Consider the following 16,265-nt stretch of genomic DNA (forward strand, 5'->3'; position numbering starts at 1 on the left):
ATCTTCTTCGGAGGCTGAACCCCAGCCATTGATCATGGACCCTGTTACAGAGCTCTCCAAATCCCCAACACTGGAGGCAGGTGTCTGCTCAAGGCCACGCAAAAGGAGCCTTCTGTTCTGCATCTTGGCAACCTCTATATCTGCCTCATCCTCTTCCTCTTCTGGTGCGTCGGTATCCATATCAGAGACCAAGGGCCCTGAGATATATCCATAAGTATGTGGTGGGGAGATAGGCCTTGGAGGGGGTGGAGGACTCACAGGTTGACGTCTGCATAAAAATAGAAAGGTAAGAATTAAAGTCATATAACATAGTCAGAGGAAACTGATGAAAATATTTCTATTATTTCCCAACAAGCCTGACTTGCCTTTTTAAATCAACAGAAATTATATCTGAAAGGTTCAGGGCTGGTTGTTTCTTTTTAGTTTTTATTTTTACTGTAAATCAGAACTGACCGCCATGTAGTTTGAAATCTACCACAAAGAAATCTGTTTTTTTTTTTAATACAGATCCTTTATCAGTGATTTTAACGAAAATTGGTTTATTTTGCACGAAGCTGTTATTTTTTCCTAAAGTAGCACAGGTACAGCAAGGTGAAGAGGTGGTTACAGTTCATGTGACTATTTAAAAAAATTATTTGTGCACCCTTCAGAATATGAACAAAAGAAGCGTCTGTATACTGCTCTAGAAGCTTGAAACTATCAATGTCAACAGATGCCTCTATCTGAACAGATTGCTCCATAAACATTATCTTCAATCCACCCACCCCAGTGATTCAGAAAGATATGAAAGAGGTATTGTTATTTCACTATTATTGAAATTGGTCTAGGTGATAATATAAAGAAAGAATTCTCTACCATAACATTAGTTCTAGGTCTTAAGGATATTAAAATGCATATAGATGTATAGGTTAATTTATTTTGAGCTTAAATCATCAGTAATGGTGTCTCCAGCTTAAAGAGGAAAATATTAGATAACATTAGTTCAATGTTCAGTTTAGCGAACACTTCACTCAGAAGTCCCAGGTAGTAACATTGTCAACAGTTTTTCTTCATAGGGCCACAGGCATGCTTTTTAATTGCCATTTGTCTGATAGGAAAAAATACTTTCAGCAGCAATGGCCGTACAGTTGGCTTTGCTTACCAGGAATTTCTACTGCAAAGAAAAAGTGATTTTCCTTTGTCAATTTTTGCCTCTTACTATCTCATTGACAAATGGTGACTGTCATGAAATAAATATTCTTTTTTTTTTTTTTTTTTTGGGGGGGGGGGATGGGATATTTTAATGAAAGGGAACACTTGCTAATTCTGAAAGGTAAATCTAGCAAGGAAAAACCTAATACTTTGTGGCAAGAGCAAGCTGGAACGTCCCTGGACTACATCATCTAGCCACTGTTTTCCACTTGCTGCATTAAGTACTGAACGGAATGAAGAAAAGGTTGGTTAGGGATAAATACCAAACAATAATTTAATAACCCTCGCTCCCCTCAAATCTGCCAGGCCATTGCTGCATGGGAATCTCCACCTGCCTTTGACTACAGACCTTGCCCAATAAAGTTTTAATACCTTAATTTAAAGCTTTTGTAACAACTGTCCTTGTAATATATTTGCCAGTCTTCCTATTCTCCAGGTTTTGGTATTAGAAGACACGTAACTGGTTAAAAAATATGTTAGAGTTCTTGAAAATATAGCTTGCCTGCCAGCCTTTAAGGATAGGCTAATTGAGAGCAGCTGGTTCATGGGCATACAGAATTAACAATACTTCATTCAGTTTATCTGATGCAGTGGTTCTCGCTTTAACAGTGACACCGTCTCCTATCTCAGCTCTCGCTTTAACATTGACATCATCTGCTATCTCACTAAATCTTTAGTTTTTTCTCTGCTTGTCCACTCTTCCAGAGCACAGATTTCTATTTCAGTTGGCTATACTTCTAGCAAGCTGACCGGATAGAAAAATATTACAGTACACCACCACCACCAGAATCATATTCTAGATGTCTGGTTCTGATCAGAAACTGAGATAATATTCAGTAGAACTACAAGAAAAGCTAATAAAAGCTATGACAAACAGTATTTCACACATTATTTTCAGTATAAAACCACCATTTACAAATCTCCCCAAAACAACAGAGAGGTACCACTCAGAATGTATTCTTAATTGGAAAGGACTGTCACAATGTATTCAAAAGAGAACCTCCCCTTCCAGAATGGGCTACAGCTGTTGAGCACAGTACATCCAGCTCCTAAACAGCAATGCCATGGGTCATATCAACATCGTTAGATGGAAAAGGTAGTCAGCCAAGCCTCACAAATCAAGTGAATAGAATTATGTGAATCTTTTTTAACTGATGAGATGGATGTAGCAAAAAGGAAAAGAAATAACATTTGAAAAAGTAAAACAAAAAAGACAAATCTAGTCATTAACAATTCTAAGACTTTCAGCAAAGCTAGCCTTAACCACTGTAGGAAGAACAAAATAAAGCCCTAGGAGCTTAAATTGGAACATCCTTCCAGATACTTCTGCCACTACTTTTGATGACATTTATGGTGACTAGCTATGAGCCTTTATGTTGAGCAAGTCTTCGACTTCACAGGCAGTTGCTGGCTGGTTATGCACGTTTGCATACATCTGCTCCAATGCCTACTCCATTCTGTATGTCAGTATGCATCTCCCACTCTCCAGAACATGGCAGCTGAGGTTCTGGGAAGTCTCCCCCAACATATCGCTCACTTAGCATTTCCCTTTTGCATTACCGTCCAGCTAGTTTAACCTCTACGTAACCCAGAAAATGTAAGCGATTAAAATGAACACTTCTGTGCCCGAACATAACAGGGCCAATGGAAATTACAGGAAAATATTACTAGCTACCTACTAACAAAAAGAATGATTTTAAAGACTCAGGAAGACAAAGGAAGAGAAAAAGATACACAGTACAGGAAGTGTTACCATAAAGCATAAAGAAAATAAGACAAGGCAGACCAAGTAGAAGTGGGAAGCCAAAGTAAAGCCAGATACAGGCCCTTTAAAAAAAAAGATTAATAACTACTGTTTACTTAAAAAAGGGAAACATAAAAATAAACTAACTTTTCAAAAAACATTCCGGAAAATACATCCATAAATGTCCAGCAAGCTATATTAATAAAATCAAAGTTCTACAGTCTACTCGGCAAGATGAAATTAATTTCATCATAATAGGCCTGCATTTCACTAAAAATAGAAAGTATGACTAGAATATTGCAGGATAAGTTTGTATATTTGTGGTAGTAAACAATATGTGCAAACCACTGGAGAAAAAAAATAATTAAAACAATATAATTTGGGATGGAAAAGCAGTGCCCTCTTAACAAAAAGCAAGACAAGTAAACATAATACATAAAGAGCCTCATTCAGAATTCACTGTTTTATGGAAGAGAAGCTGTGAGAGTGCGCATGCAAAAAAGCAACTCAGAGAAGAAACTAAATTTCCCCATAACAAATATCTATCTTTATTAATGTTGGTCATTCCTTTAAATAAGGGTAGGTGGAAATGTTAAGAAAATTTTGCCAGCAATAATTTCCTGTATTAGGATTTATGAGAGGAGGAAAATCTATAGGTTATATAAATTATATATTTATATATATTCATACATATTGGTGACAAGTTAATTGCACAGTTACTGTGGAATAATGCATGCTATTTTATGGTAATAATGCAGTAAATCTATTGGAAACAATGGAACTGTAATTATATGGTAAGCTGTGTTAACGATACCACTTTAATATCCTGATGACTGTGAATTTAACTTATGTCAGCATTGTACGTACCATAAAGTGATATACTGCATTTCTTTCCATGGTATAATAATAAAGCAACTTAATTACATATTTCTTTGGTTACAAATAGTTCTACAGTCCTGGATTAGGAGTTAAATATTAACGGAATAAATATCATGAGGAAAATCTTGGCCTCACTGAATTCAAGAGGAATTTTCAGCAGGGCTAGGATGACTTTTGTCACATCTCTCTCACTACATTTGCATTGACACACCTCCGCTCAGGTTGGTGTTGTATGTGTCCCAGATCCTCCTGACAGTCCTGTAACATGGGCTGGAGTTCTTCCTGGGGAGAGGGGGTGAGAGTGGCAGTTGACTGATGGCTATAGGAGACAGCGGCTGGAGAGGAAGCTGCTCCTCGGACAGGTGGAGTAGGACCTCGCTCATCTTCGTCCTCTTCCTCTAGCTCATCCTGCTGCAGATACATCCTTGCAGGTGGGACAGGACAAGGAATTTCTTGGTCATAGCTAAAATTAATTTTTTAAGAAAATAAGGACTTAAATTTTTACTGTGTAATTAGCATATCTGATACACGTATAAATAGCCCAGAAAAAAAAAAAAAATCATTGTTATATGTGCTCTTGAAAACAGCTTAGTAAGGATGCACTGAGTGGAGGTACACCACTGTCAGTAAGTGATCTCTAAACAGCCACACTACAGCTAGATGAGGAGCACCAGAACGGTACTGAAGGAAGGTCTCGCTGCCAGCTTATAGGGCAAATTACAGTTCAGTTAACTAGTGATTAAAGTGAGAAACGGATGACGCATTAATTTTTCTTACCTTTCGTCCACAGAAAGATTGTAATCTTCACTATTGCTATGGGGAGGTGGATGTGCTGGAGGGGGTGGAAGAAGATCTGCCCAGTTCATGCCAGCTTGCTTGGGAGCCTTCGGGGTCCGAGCGCCCTTCTTGTGTCCTTGACTCCCTGTGAATAAGAAGCAGTGCGTATTTGTAATGCTTTAAAGTATGTCCTCACCACCAGCTTTGAAAAACAAAATAACCATAGTCCCTCCCAGACCCTCTTGAGATCTCTGGGAATTTACTGTTGTGCCAAGTTGGAATAAACTGGCATTCCTCTTTTAACAACAATTTGTAATTGTAGCTTCTTTGTTGAATTACTCTACATTTTAAGCAATTGAATTTAACCAGAAACTTTACATAGCATGGCAAAAAGCACATGGGATACAAAGCTTGAATTGTTAATAAACAGTCAAAATGTGATAAAACTGTAAATGAATTTTACAAGCAATGTCGTTAAAAGTGAGCTCCCTACTTTTATTAATTACATTATAGATTATCATCTAAAACAAATGAGCTGTAGACATATTTTCTAAAGTGCCTTTATGCTATTTAATTGCTGGAACCTAAAATACAATATGATACAGATATGATCTATTAAAGTTCCACTGTTGCATTAAGTCACTGAATATATGTAATTTGTACTTGTCCACTGAAACATTTTAGGCACAATGAAATTACTAGTTTTAGTCTAAATGGCAGGTGCAGTTGAGAATAATTGCTGGAAGAACTAAAATAACAGAAAAAAGAACAAAGAAGATCGATGGAGTATGGCACAAATGTTTTCAACTACTATTACTGGGAAATTATAGCTCATAATAGAACAACGCAGCTTTAACATTCCAATAACTTTAAATAAGACCATTTATTCAGGTGGTCTTAAATTTTAACTTTGGACACGGCTATGATGAGAATTGACTCTAACATTGTTCCATGGTATACATTTTTATCCTTCTTTGTTATTGTTACTTCTTTAACTGTAGATAAAGTCACTGCATTTTTGAGTATGTTTTAGAATCCTTCACATTCCTCTCTTCAGCTGAGGCATGATTTTATGTTACCATAGTTAAACCTTATACACATGATTAAATACGTTGCAGTGAGATTTAGGAAGCTTGTTTTTCTCACTTGTGCTGTCTCAGATTTTCCATTCTCACGGTAATTCTGCTTATTAGTGTCCCACATTAGCTACCAGATACAAATATGTTTTAGCTATGTACAATTATTTTTCTGGTATCTCAGTATGTCAAGCAAGACCCCAACTATCCCAAGGTGACCATCATCTGCATTCTCTACCCTAAGCACCATGATATATACTAGATTCAGCACAATTAATTTATTACTCTGGTCACCTTGCTTCATTAAAACCTTGGTATAGGACTATAAATTGTTAGCGTTATGAATAACCGTAATAGGCGTCACCATGGAGAATACCAACTTCTCACTTTTAATTTGCATGGGTTCATACCCCTGAGATGTTTCATGCCAAATTTCAGGTCTTAACGTCATTGAGCACAGGCTCAGCACCACATTCTGATGTTGTAGACCTGGGAACGGGCAAAAGGCTTGCTCCCAGAAGAACATCCCTGAGCTGCTGGGAGAATTGGGAGCGGTGCTTATCTCAACCCCAGCCACTGAGAATTCAGGTCACCCAAAGGCACAGCAGGCTCATCTACATGTTTATGCCTCTGCTGTGCCTCAGTCACAATCGGTCAAGATAGAGCACAGATTAAGATTAAGGCAACCAGACTATCAAAGGCTACAGCAGAACAAAAGGTGAAAAGAAAAGTCCTCATCTTGATCAGCAGATGTAAAGGCCAGGGCACCGGTGATTGTGACCATAAGTCACCCTATAATTGGCTTGATGTAAATAAATATAGGCTAAGCATCAGACTTGCAGTAAAGCCCGAAACTAAGCCTATGTGTAGTTTCTGGTTTAGCTCTGAACATTTCACACACCTCTATCAGAAAACAAAGCTGAAAGTGAACAGGTTATACCATGATGAGAAGCAATAACTTTTGAATTAAACCATATTCTGTGGTTCCAAAGCACAGAGTGCAATTTCAGTGCCCTGGTCAGCATTCTCCAGCACAAAAAAGCTGTCATTTTTCAAGATTTTTATAAAGGACTTTTAGATATTTTGCAAAGGAGATGCCAATGAGAAATGAAATTTAACTTTAATTATTTACTGTCTACATTCAAATGATGTACAGGAATAGTTTTAACATAAAGCCACTGAAATCTATAAAAATTTTATGTATGCATGCATGCTTTTTTACTCAATAAAATGCATAGGTTTAATTTAAAAAAAATGAAAAAATTCTTAAAGCATTTCTGTTAGGTATCACTCAAATACTCTGGTCACTTGAGCCTGTTCATGAATAAGGTTGTCTCGGGTGAGCAGACCCAAGAGATGGAAAAGAAGTCAGTAAAGTACTAGGAAAGTAATACATAAATTAAAATCCTCTTTTTTTATGACAGTTGAAAAGGAATTCCTATGATTTGCCCATCTGGAGACCATAATATTAACCAGTAGGGCATTAACATTAGGAAATCCAACTTCTATTTGATTGCATGACTTTAACAATTTTGGACAATCCATTACTTAATTGACATTGAGATGGCACTAAGAGATCATGAGGTTGCAACAGAAATATAGGCACCTATTGGGCCAGGTTTTTTTTATGCTGTTTAACATCCTTGTGCTGTATTAGTGCCAGTGGGCTCCTCCCCGTCATCCCTTCTGTAAGTCCAGTAACCAGTGCTAACCACAGCTACAGCATCCAAACAACAAAAAACCTAAGGTTTGGAAAACACTGTAGATACTCACCAGATGTACTACTGCCTCTGTCCGAGCTGTTGTAGGATCCACCTGTATTCTGGTCGTATGACTGGTTGTACGGAATAGTTGGAGCAATGTTGTCATTTACCCGGTAATCTGCAAGTTTAATTGTATCGTTAATGCTACCCTTCAGAAACACATCTACTTTTATATGCCTGCTTTATAACACAAAATGAGAGCTCCTGAAAATAGTGAGGAAGAAATCAACTCATTTTTTGAAAGGAACACCATCTTATAATCATGTTTTATCTTATCTCTAACTGTAAGTTTAAGGAAAATGATGGGAACTTAGTAGCTCTGTAGCAAAAATGAAGTAAAATGAAATCCTATGCACAGGGTTGTCGCAATGCCTCTGCAACGATTAAGTCTCAATGGATACATATATATGACCTGTGTGAGCATTTTGCATACGAATAGACTGTCACCTTGATTGATTTTCCATGGTCTATGCTTAATTTACACATGCAGGGCAGCCAATGGACTGTGGTAGCTACTTTTTGTATCTCAAAGGTGACAAACCCACAGAGGAGTCAGCCCTGTATTACAAGGGCTGAATGATCTGCTGGAGCAACAATGCAGCCCCGCTGAATTTGGTTTACAACAGAAGAGGTCTTTGTTTAATGCCTGCTGGCTCCAAGAAGATTTCTATTTACATTGGGTCATGCAGATTCTAGCTACAGGCAGGGCCTTTTTTTGCTAATGGCTGTTACCATAACTTCCTTCTCCAGTTCCAAAGCACTTGATATACATGTGTTTTTAAATCTAGATTTGGCAACCAGATCTGTAAAACTTTTACCAGAAGTAAAATACTCATCTGACAAAACAATACTCTCATGCCAAAAAGGAATTGCGAATTACAGAGAACAGAAAGGAGCTGAGTTACTCCTCATACAGCAAATAAAACTGCGTCATAAACAGAACCACTGGACATAAAGTAGTGACAATGAAGCACAGCATGTAACTCATCAAAATTGTTATCTCCCATCACAAAAGCTATAGGTATAATCATCAGCAAGATGGTTTTGACTTAGGAAATGAGAAAACCAAGATCAGAATATTGACTCATAAAACAGCAAATCAAAACAAAAATAAACAAAACTAAGAATCCAGTCCCCATCTGCTGCAGCAATGTTTGTGATAATGTAAGCATGGGAAAAAGAGCATAATGATAAATTCCACACCAGAGTGTATTCTGTAATAGTTTCTCAGCCTACTTGCATTCCAGAGACCATGCTGAAGCCCTACATACCGCATATGTTTACACAGAGGATAAACAGTAAATCAGCACTCTGAAATATGTATATATATGACTGTCAGCAGACAATGCTTTAAGGGGGCCTTTCCACACTACAATATGTTAGAGAATATGCAGCTGTAATGTACAGAGTTTGAAAGATGCAGTATCTTCCAGGGCATAAAAACCAAACATGTTTTAATTCCAAAGCAGATATGTAATACACAGTTCAAGAAAGAAAACACAATTACAAAAAAATACAGCTTTCACCCTCTAGTAAGGAGTCACAAAAACTGAATTTTCTTTTGACATGTTTATGTCAAGGGAAGGTGTCACATTTTATATTGCCCTTTGAACTTCTCTGTGAGTAGATGGGTCCGGTAGAGAAATCAACATTCCTGTAACGAAACGTATCTTTTTACTGGATAACTTATCACTATGCGATCACTTGAGTTACAGCAATCCATGCAAAAAGTTCCACATTAGAATGGGTCCAGTTCCTAGGGATACCGTTTTGCAAATCAGGTTATTAAAAGAGGTTGCATGGTAGCCTGGAGGACTAGCAAGAAATCACATACCTATTTCTTCCAACTCCCACACATTATATTAAAGAAACATGCCCTCAAGGCCACAAAAGTACATTCTGATGTTTCCCGATAACACTGAAATCAATTTAATTTTAGCTTCTGGATCCACAGACTTCAGTCAGGGTAACAAAGGAATTTAGTTTCCAAAACTGTGTGCAGTAGCATTGCCTCTCAATATATGAATCGAAGGCTTGCTAGGAACAAGTCTAAAATGAATTGGATCACTCCATTTGTGTCCCCAGTGTACAACACAATACAATTTTACAGAGTTTGATATGCAAAATTTCATTCGTTTACATGAACGTGTAGATTTAATTAGTCTCCATCCACGACTGGGAAGGGTGGATTGACCTATTTAAAATTTAAGGTAGAGTATAATGTGACTACCATGCATCTGGTTTATGAATAAAATATCTGGCCTCTGTTCTAACCAATCCCTTAACTACTATTAAATTTAAATTAATCTCAACTCCGTAGGAAATGTATTTTATTTAACTCTTTTCTAAAGATATAGCTTGTTATTTTTTTATAATAAATTCAATATCTGAAGGTTATTGTGGTGCTAATTAACTTTCTGACACTAATAACTGTGGATTTCTAAATCTAAAGAGGGAGAAGTCTGAAAGCACCACAGAAGTCTGTAATTGCTGAAACTGAAAGCTTCAGACTCCCAGCACCAGAAGGTCAAAACTCCTCTGATGCCTAAAGAGGAGAAACAAGCTAAAAGCTCTTCACCTTTGTTTAATTTGTTTTGCTCCACAATGTTGTACTGTATGGGTGCAACCTCTTGCTTTTGCTGAACAGAGGGTTTCCAGTGTTTCTCATTCGTGTCCCCGCTGCCATTGTTAACATTATTGCTGATATTTGACTGGATGAGTTGAGTGGTGGCATAAGGAGTGGGCTGCCCAGGCTGGCTGACAAATCTTCCGTCCTTTAGATTTGGACTATTGAAGGTTTTCATCTCATTGATTTTGTTGCTGAGGTCCACGTCACCATATACAGTTGACTCAGGCAACATCAGGTTTGTTTGCTTGTTGTCCAGCTGATTGTTGTAATTTGCTATACAATCGGCTAACCACAGAGGAAAGAAAAAAGAAAAGGTCATTCTGTTCGCTTACACTATACTTTCAATGAAATTCCCTTTAACATTTTTCTAGTGCATAACCATATGGCTTGCATCCATGAAGCACAGATACTGTGATTAACTAAATAATTCACAGAATATTATTTACCTTATAAGTTACTGCTTCAAAAGTAGTGTTCACTGTTTTGATTCATGGTAAATTCAGACCTTCTGAATTGTATCTACAATGACTTACCTTGCTGGGCTTTTTCTACAGTGGCCACATAAACATTCATATTTTTAGACATTATTCTCAAAGCAGTACAGATATCCAATCAATACCTGTGATTAAAATAATTTGCATTGAAAGGAAAAATCAACCAAAACTTAATACTGGGAATCACTAAACATGACAGTCATCTCATGGCATCTCAACAGCATTTAGACTTTCTTGTAATAAGAAACAGAGATACAACAGATTTTTATAAAACAGACTGAAAAATGATTACACATAACAGAATGAAAGAGAAACAGTACAATGTGAAAGGTAGCTCAGGTACCCAGTAGCAAGCCTTTATTTGATCATTGTTTCCTTGTACAATCTTATATTTTGGTTTGAAACAAAAAGACAAGAAAGCAACCTGGAATTTTTGCTAACTTTTAGTTACTTTGGATATTGCAAAATAAGTAATACCATAGTAATACCATTGGCCTGTCTGCTAAATATATACCATATAGACAGCATGAATTTGTTCTTCTAATAGTTATTGCATCATGAGATCACCACTTATTGCATAGAGTAAGTTAGACATGTACTGATGCTCTGGCCACGACTGTGTGAACCAGTGTGCCTGCCTTTCCATAGTCTCTTGCCTCTGTGTAACAGCAGCCCCACACACGGTTTTTCCTCTCCATATCCAGGCCACTGGAAGAATACTGAATGGAGTAACACAGTCCGTGGGTCGGCAGTTAGAAGGCTTAGTGAAACCAGTATTCAATGATCATTAAGCAAAAATTCTCATTTGCCAGCTGATTAATGCATCAATAATTACATAACAATCACCAGGAATACAGTTTTCCTCTTTTACAAGATGTGGTATTTATGCTAATGAGTTTGATTCAAAACCTGAAGTCCATTACCTGTGGCCACAATTAATTTACTGGAGAGGTTGCCAAGTAAAACTAAGTACAGAATTCAGGATTTGACCATTATACTAAATGAAATGACTACTAAATATGGAGGATGTTCAATTTCAAAAATATTCCCTAATATGTACATCTTTTTTGAGAAGTATCTCCTGAAAAAGAAACGTAAAATACTACTTGAGGAAGAAAACCACTGATCCACATTTTCAGTGATTAAGGAACAGTATCAGAACATGCCACATACAGCTTATCATTGCACATTTCATGGCCCCCAGCTTGTGTTTTTTGAAGGTTTTACTGTTTGATATTTTTTCTTTCTTATGTGAGCTGTTATTTATTGCTTTACAGTCTTCAACTTCCTGATGTCTACTTTTAAAATGTTTTAATTTCTGCTTTTTCTCTTGCCTACTGAAACCATGTTAGTCTTTCCTCCTTTCCAAGTCTATTGTATTATATTGGGCAATTACATATCCAGCATATTCTTCATTTCTAATACCTCATGCTTTGCTATAACATCCTTGCAGAGCCACTTATAACATATGTTTTTACCTCCTTCCATTTTCAGCTACATCTGATTTGTGTATAGGGCAATATGATCAATACAGTATATGCAGTAGGTACATTTTTTTCACACAGATGCATCAGATTTCCTCATACAAAGTACTGGCTTACTCATATGACAGAAGATTTATTCTGTTAGATGTTTTTACAGTATCTACTTTTAGAACAACCCATTCCAATTCTGTGACTTGGATGACAGTATTACACTTAAAAGAAATTAAAAATGCACAGTAACTTAGCATATTCACAGCTACAGAGAGGATACCTAACTCTGCTGCTTCAGAGCATAAGCCAAGCCCAAGCTGACATAATTAAGACTATTTGCCAGCCATTCCAGAACAGAAGAGACCACTATGAACATCTTGTCTGACCCTCAAGCTCGTAAGTTCTACTTGAAAGGAAGGAATCACTTTGCAACACAACTAAGCTCAATATAAAAGCTAAACTGAGAAAGAATCCACTGCATCTCACGACAAGCTGTTACAATAGTTTACAACCCTCAAAAATGTGCATTCTCTTCCTTTTCTGAATTTGTTAAGTTTCAGTTACCACAACTTGCTATGTCTGTACTTGCCACAATAGAGTATCGCTGTATCAGAAATCTTTTTACATAGGTATTTGTGGACACAATATCCTCAGGCAGGGTAAGATACAAGTCTCTAATGTTAAAACCTCTCACCTTCGTCTGAAGCACCTGGCATTGGTCACTGTCAGAGAGCATACTGCAGGAGATGAATTACCACCATCACATTATGGCTGGTTTCACATTAATTACAGGAGGTAATGCTGTTTTGCACTTCTGCAACTTCACTACAGGTAATCATACTCCCTCTCGGAAATGCTGGGAAATGCTACTAGCAAAAATCAGCTAGAGATGCTGGTAGTGGAAAAGACTCATTTTCATTCCTCACCAGTAACACAAACAAGGATAAAAAAAAAAGAAACCTAAGGTTTGTTTAAAACAAAATGTGCATCAATTAGCACTTCCAGATATATTTCCCCAACTGTGTTCCCATGGAACCTCAGGAGGTTTTCTTCAAGAGCACTCTGAGTCCTGCCCAAGCTCTCAGGAACTATCACTTAACCTAACATTTCATAATTGGTTTTAGGGTGTGAGGTTAACTTTTTTATCCACATACCCTAAATAGAAAACCAGCTATCCACTTTTGACGAGACTGGCAACCTAAGGAAGGTTTTGAATGTGCCAAAGTAGACTGACTGTCTTGCAAGTACTGTAGCAATGTTTTACTTCTTGCTTCCCATCACACCCAAACCAGAAGGAAAATCTCATTAGTGTCATTTTGGTACTTCTACCATTTGGACCTTACCTGCTCTTTTTCAGACACTGAAACATGTCAGTTCAGTGTGACTTTCGGTAACATGGAACGTTGTAGGGGCTTCTTCAGCCTACAGCTTGCTACAACTATCCAAAGGGGACCAAAAAGAGGGATCCAAAAAGGGACCAGAAGCATAATCGTGACATAGAGGAGAAACTATATTAATTCTAAATGCATTGGAAATAAAAAAACCACACAAACTTGTACACTCTCTCAGGTATTAGAAATATATACTCTGTAAAGAAGATTCCTTAGCAAGGCACAAACATATCTAACCTGGTCGACTGTACGTGGTAAGGTTGCTATCGCTGTTTCCGTTGCCAGAGGTGCAGCAGTTGATGGAGCAGTCATTGTGATTGTTCCCTGTGTTAGGCCAAGTATCTGCTAGCCATGGCTGAGTGGCCGGTTCATTGATGTTTAGGAGTCCTGGCCTTTAAAAACAAAGCTTGGTCATTTCAAAAATTAAACAAAAACATTTTCACATTGCAATTATATTGTTCTCAAAAGGTTACATATTACAAAATAATATCACATATTTAAAGGCTTGAACATTGGAAAATACATGTTGATTCAATTACTAAATGGTTTCTAGTCTCCTGTATAACCTGTTCCTTGCTAAAATGCCCTGAAGTGAACAGCCAAGGATGGCATCAGTTCAGTTTGCTGAGTTACTCATATAAGTTGGAGTGCAACCTTTACCTGTCACTTTGGTTTTGGATGGTGTGGGTTTTTTTTCCTAGGAAGGTTGCATTTTTATTTTTCTGCCCCTTCCTCCCCCTTTCTTAAAGAAAGCAAGGTAAAAAAAGGGAAATTGGCAAGTCAAACAAACAAAAAATTCACACTTGGAAGCGTGATGGATATGCGGGAAAAAGAGCTGAGTTTGGATGTGATTTATGAAGCCAAGTCCTCCTCGCCATCAGAGAGTACGACTGTAGCGGATCAAAGGGAAGAGCAGGCTACAGAAACCTCTGTCGCTTAGGTGTATTTGGATCTCATTAAGCATATTGAGTGTGTGATACATCTTTGTTAATGAGTAAGCCACTTGCTTAATCTTTATGTGGGTGAAACAGCAGCAGCTCCTAGACAAGTTTAAAGTAACTGGGAATATTCAACACCTTTAAAAATATCCAGATATCAAGACTGCATACTGGCTGCATTTGGAATAAAATGTATTACTGCCATCAGCAGAAAGAAACAGCATTCCTTGTTTTCCAAGTTGCTGAACTTTTGTAGTGAGTGTGAAAGATGCTCTGATCAATGTTTTGTGGAATCTTGGTGCGTCTTCATTTTTCACACTAACAATGCAATGACATGTTATAAAGTCCCATATAAGCAGCATCCCTTAACAACTTAAAATTGCTTTTGATAACTAAGGTGCTTTTAAAAATAGATAATTTTAGCCACTGTCACATATATATATATATACACATAAAAGGAACAGTTTCTTTCATCACAGGATTTAACAGGCAACGTTCCATTTGAAATAGTTGAGAAACTAGTCTCTGTAATATTAAATGTGATATTTTTCAGAGATAAAATATGCTAATCCTCTTAAACTGCAAGTTGAGAATACAAACTGCATGCAGTTAGTTACGGTGGACATAGTCTGTCAGTGCCACAGGCTTTAGTCACAGTCTTAGAATGACATTTAGAAGGTCTCTACATATTTGTGTATATATATTTCTGTACTGCATATGTCATCTGACAATTTAACACAGGAGGTGATGAGGCTTGACTTACTGTCAGGCTAACAAACTGGCCAATACACATACACTAAACAAGTATGTTTTGTAAATCTGAAATACATGTACAGCTGAGAAGTCCTATGAGTAGGCCAGCTGAATTGAAATACCCTGCTTTTTTCCCTACCACTCTGCTCTTACAATGAAACTACACCCTAGGCATTTGGAGGAGAGAAAGCCTTCCAGAAAGTTTTGGCACTTTCAAGAGCTGTGTACTAGATTTTTGGACAGAGAGTTAAAGGACTTTTGCTTCTAAAATTTAATTTGCATTCACACCTGCTCTCATGTAAGAAATGTGGTGTGAGGCATGTAAGTAGACAAAAACTCTGCTAATTGGAACCATTTAGGTGGAACTGTAGGCAAGAGATGTTTGTATTATAGCTCCATAGCCTGGTAATGATTGGAGATTATAATTACCAAAGATCTTTAACCTTTTCAGCAAAATCCTTGAATTACTGTACTGGGTTGGGGACTGAGCAAGAGGCTGTGTGGGTGCCTAGCTGCTGGCTGGAGTCAATCCACCACAAGTACCATTACTTCAATCCTGTCTAGAAAAGGGACAGCCACAGAAATGGGTATTTTTTCAGCATGGCAGAAGTGGGGATTATGTTGAAATATATCACTGTGACATTTTGAATTCTGAATAATTCTTTAACATGCTGACACAACTGCATTTGGCAAAAATGCTAAACCTCTCCAAAACATTGCAAAGATAATGTAAGGAAGTGAAAACCTTAGGTTTGGAATTCAGAGGAATGTTTCATATGTAAAAATAACTTTTTTTTTTTTTTTTACATTGCAGAAGTATGTTTCATATTGTACAAAATATGATACATCACACATCCTGTAAATGCTATATATGCAAATGAACAAAAGAAGCACAGATGTTAGCACCTTGAATCAATTACACTGCTAGATAGTGGCACTGATCCTTAAAACTAGGACAGTAAAAAACGATGCTGTTTCTCCAGCAGTACCAAAATGACTGTATGCGATGTAGACACTTCTGGGTTCATTTCTGTCCTCTGAGTCTATGTGAGTGTGCTTTGTCTAGCTGGTGCTATGGGAAGAGTGGAAAGCACAGTGGCACAAAGAACACAAAGGATGTTAACTGTGTATCTTTTTGAACAACCTTGTCAGGGA

General features: G+C 37.4%; 1 protein-coding gene across 1 annotated transcript in view; it reads right to left on the bottom strand.

The window, feature by feature from the left end:
- LOC104158392 (roundabout homolog 1-like) overlaps positions 1 to 16,265 on the bottom strand; it is a gene marked incomplete at its 5' end in the record, with an annotated part of 86,855 nt that overhangs the window by 13,724 nt on the left and 56,866 nt on the right. The window contains 6 exon segments of the mRNA XM_009696028.1: positions 1 to 268; positions 4,026 to 4,277; positions 4,592 to 4,736; positions 7,441 to 7,548; positions 10,009 to 10,344; positions 13,657 to 13,811. The exon segment at positions 1 to 268 is cut by the window's left edge and continues 25 nt beyond it. Coding sequence (XP_009694330.1) covers positions 1 to 268; positions 4,026 to 4,277; positions 4,592 to 4,736; positions 7,441 to 7,548; positions 10,009 to 10,344; positions 13,657 to 13,811 — 1,264 coding nt within the window.

The sequence above is a fragment of the Cariama cristata genome, unplaced genomic scaffold (genome assembly GCF_000690535.1).
Source record: "Cariama cristata isolate BGI_N322 unplaced genomic scaffold, ASM69053v1 scaffold12392, whole genome shotgun sequence".
In the NCBI taxonomy this organism is placed as follows: domain Eukaryota; kingdom Metazoa; phylum Chordata; class Aves; order Cariamiformes; family Cariamidae; genus Cariama; species Cariama cristata.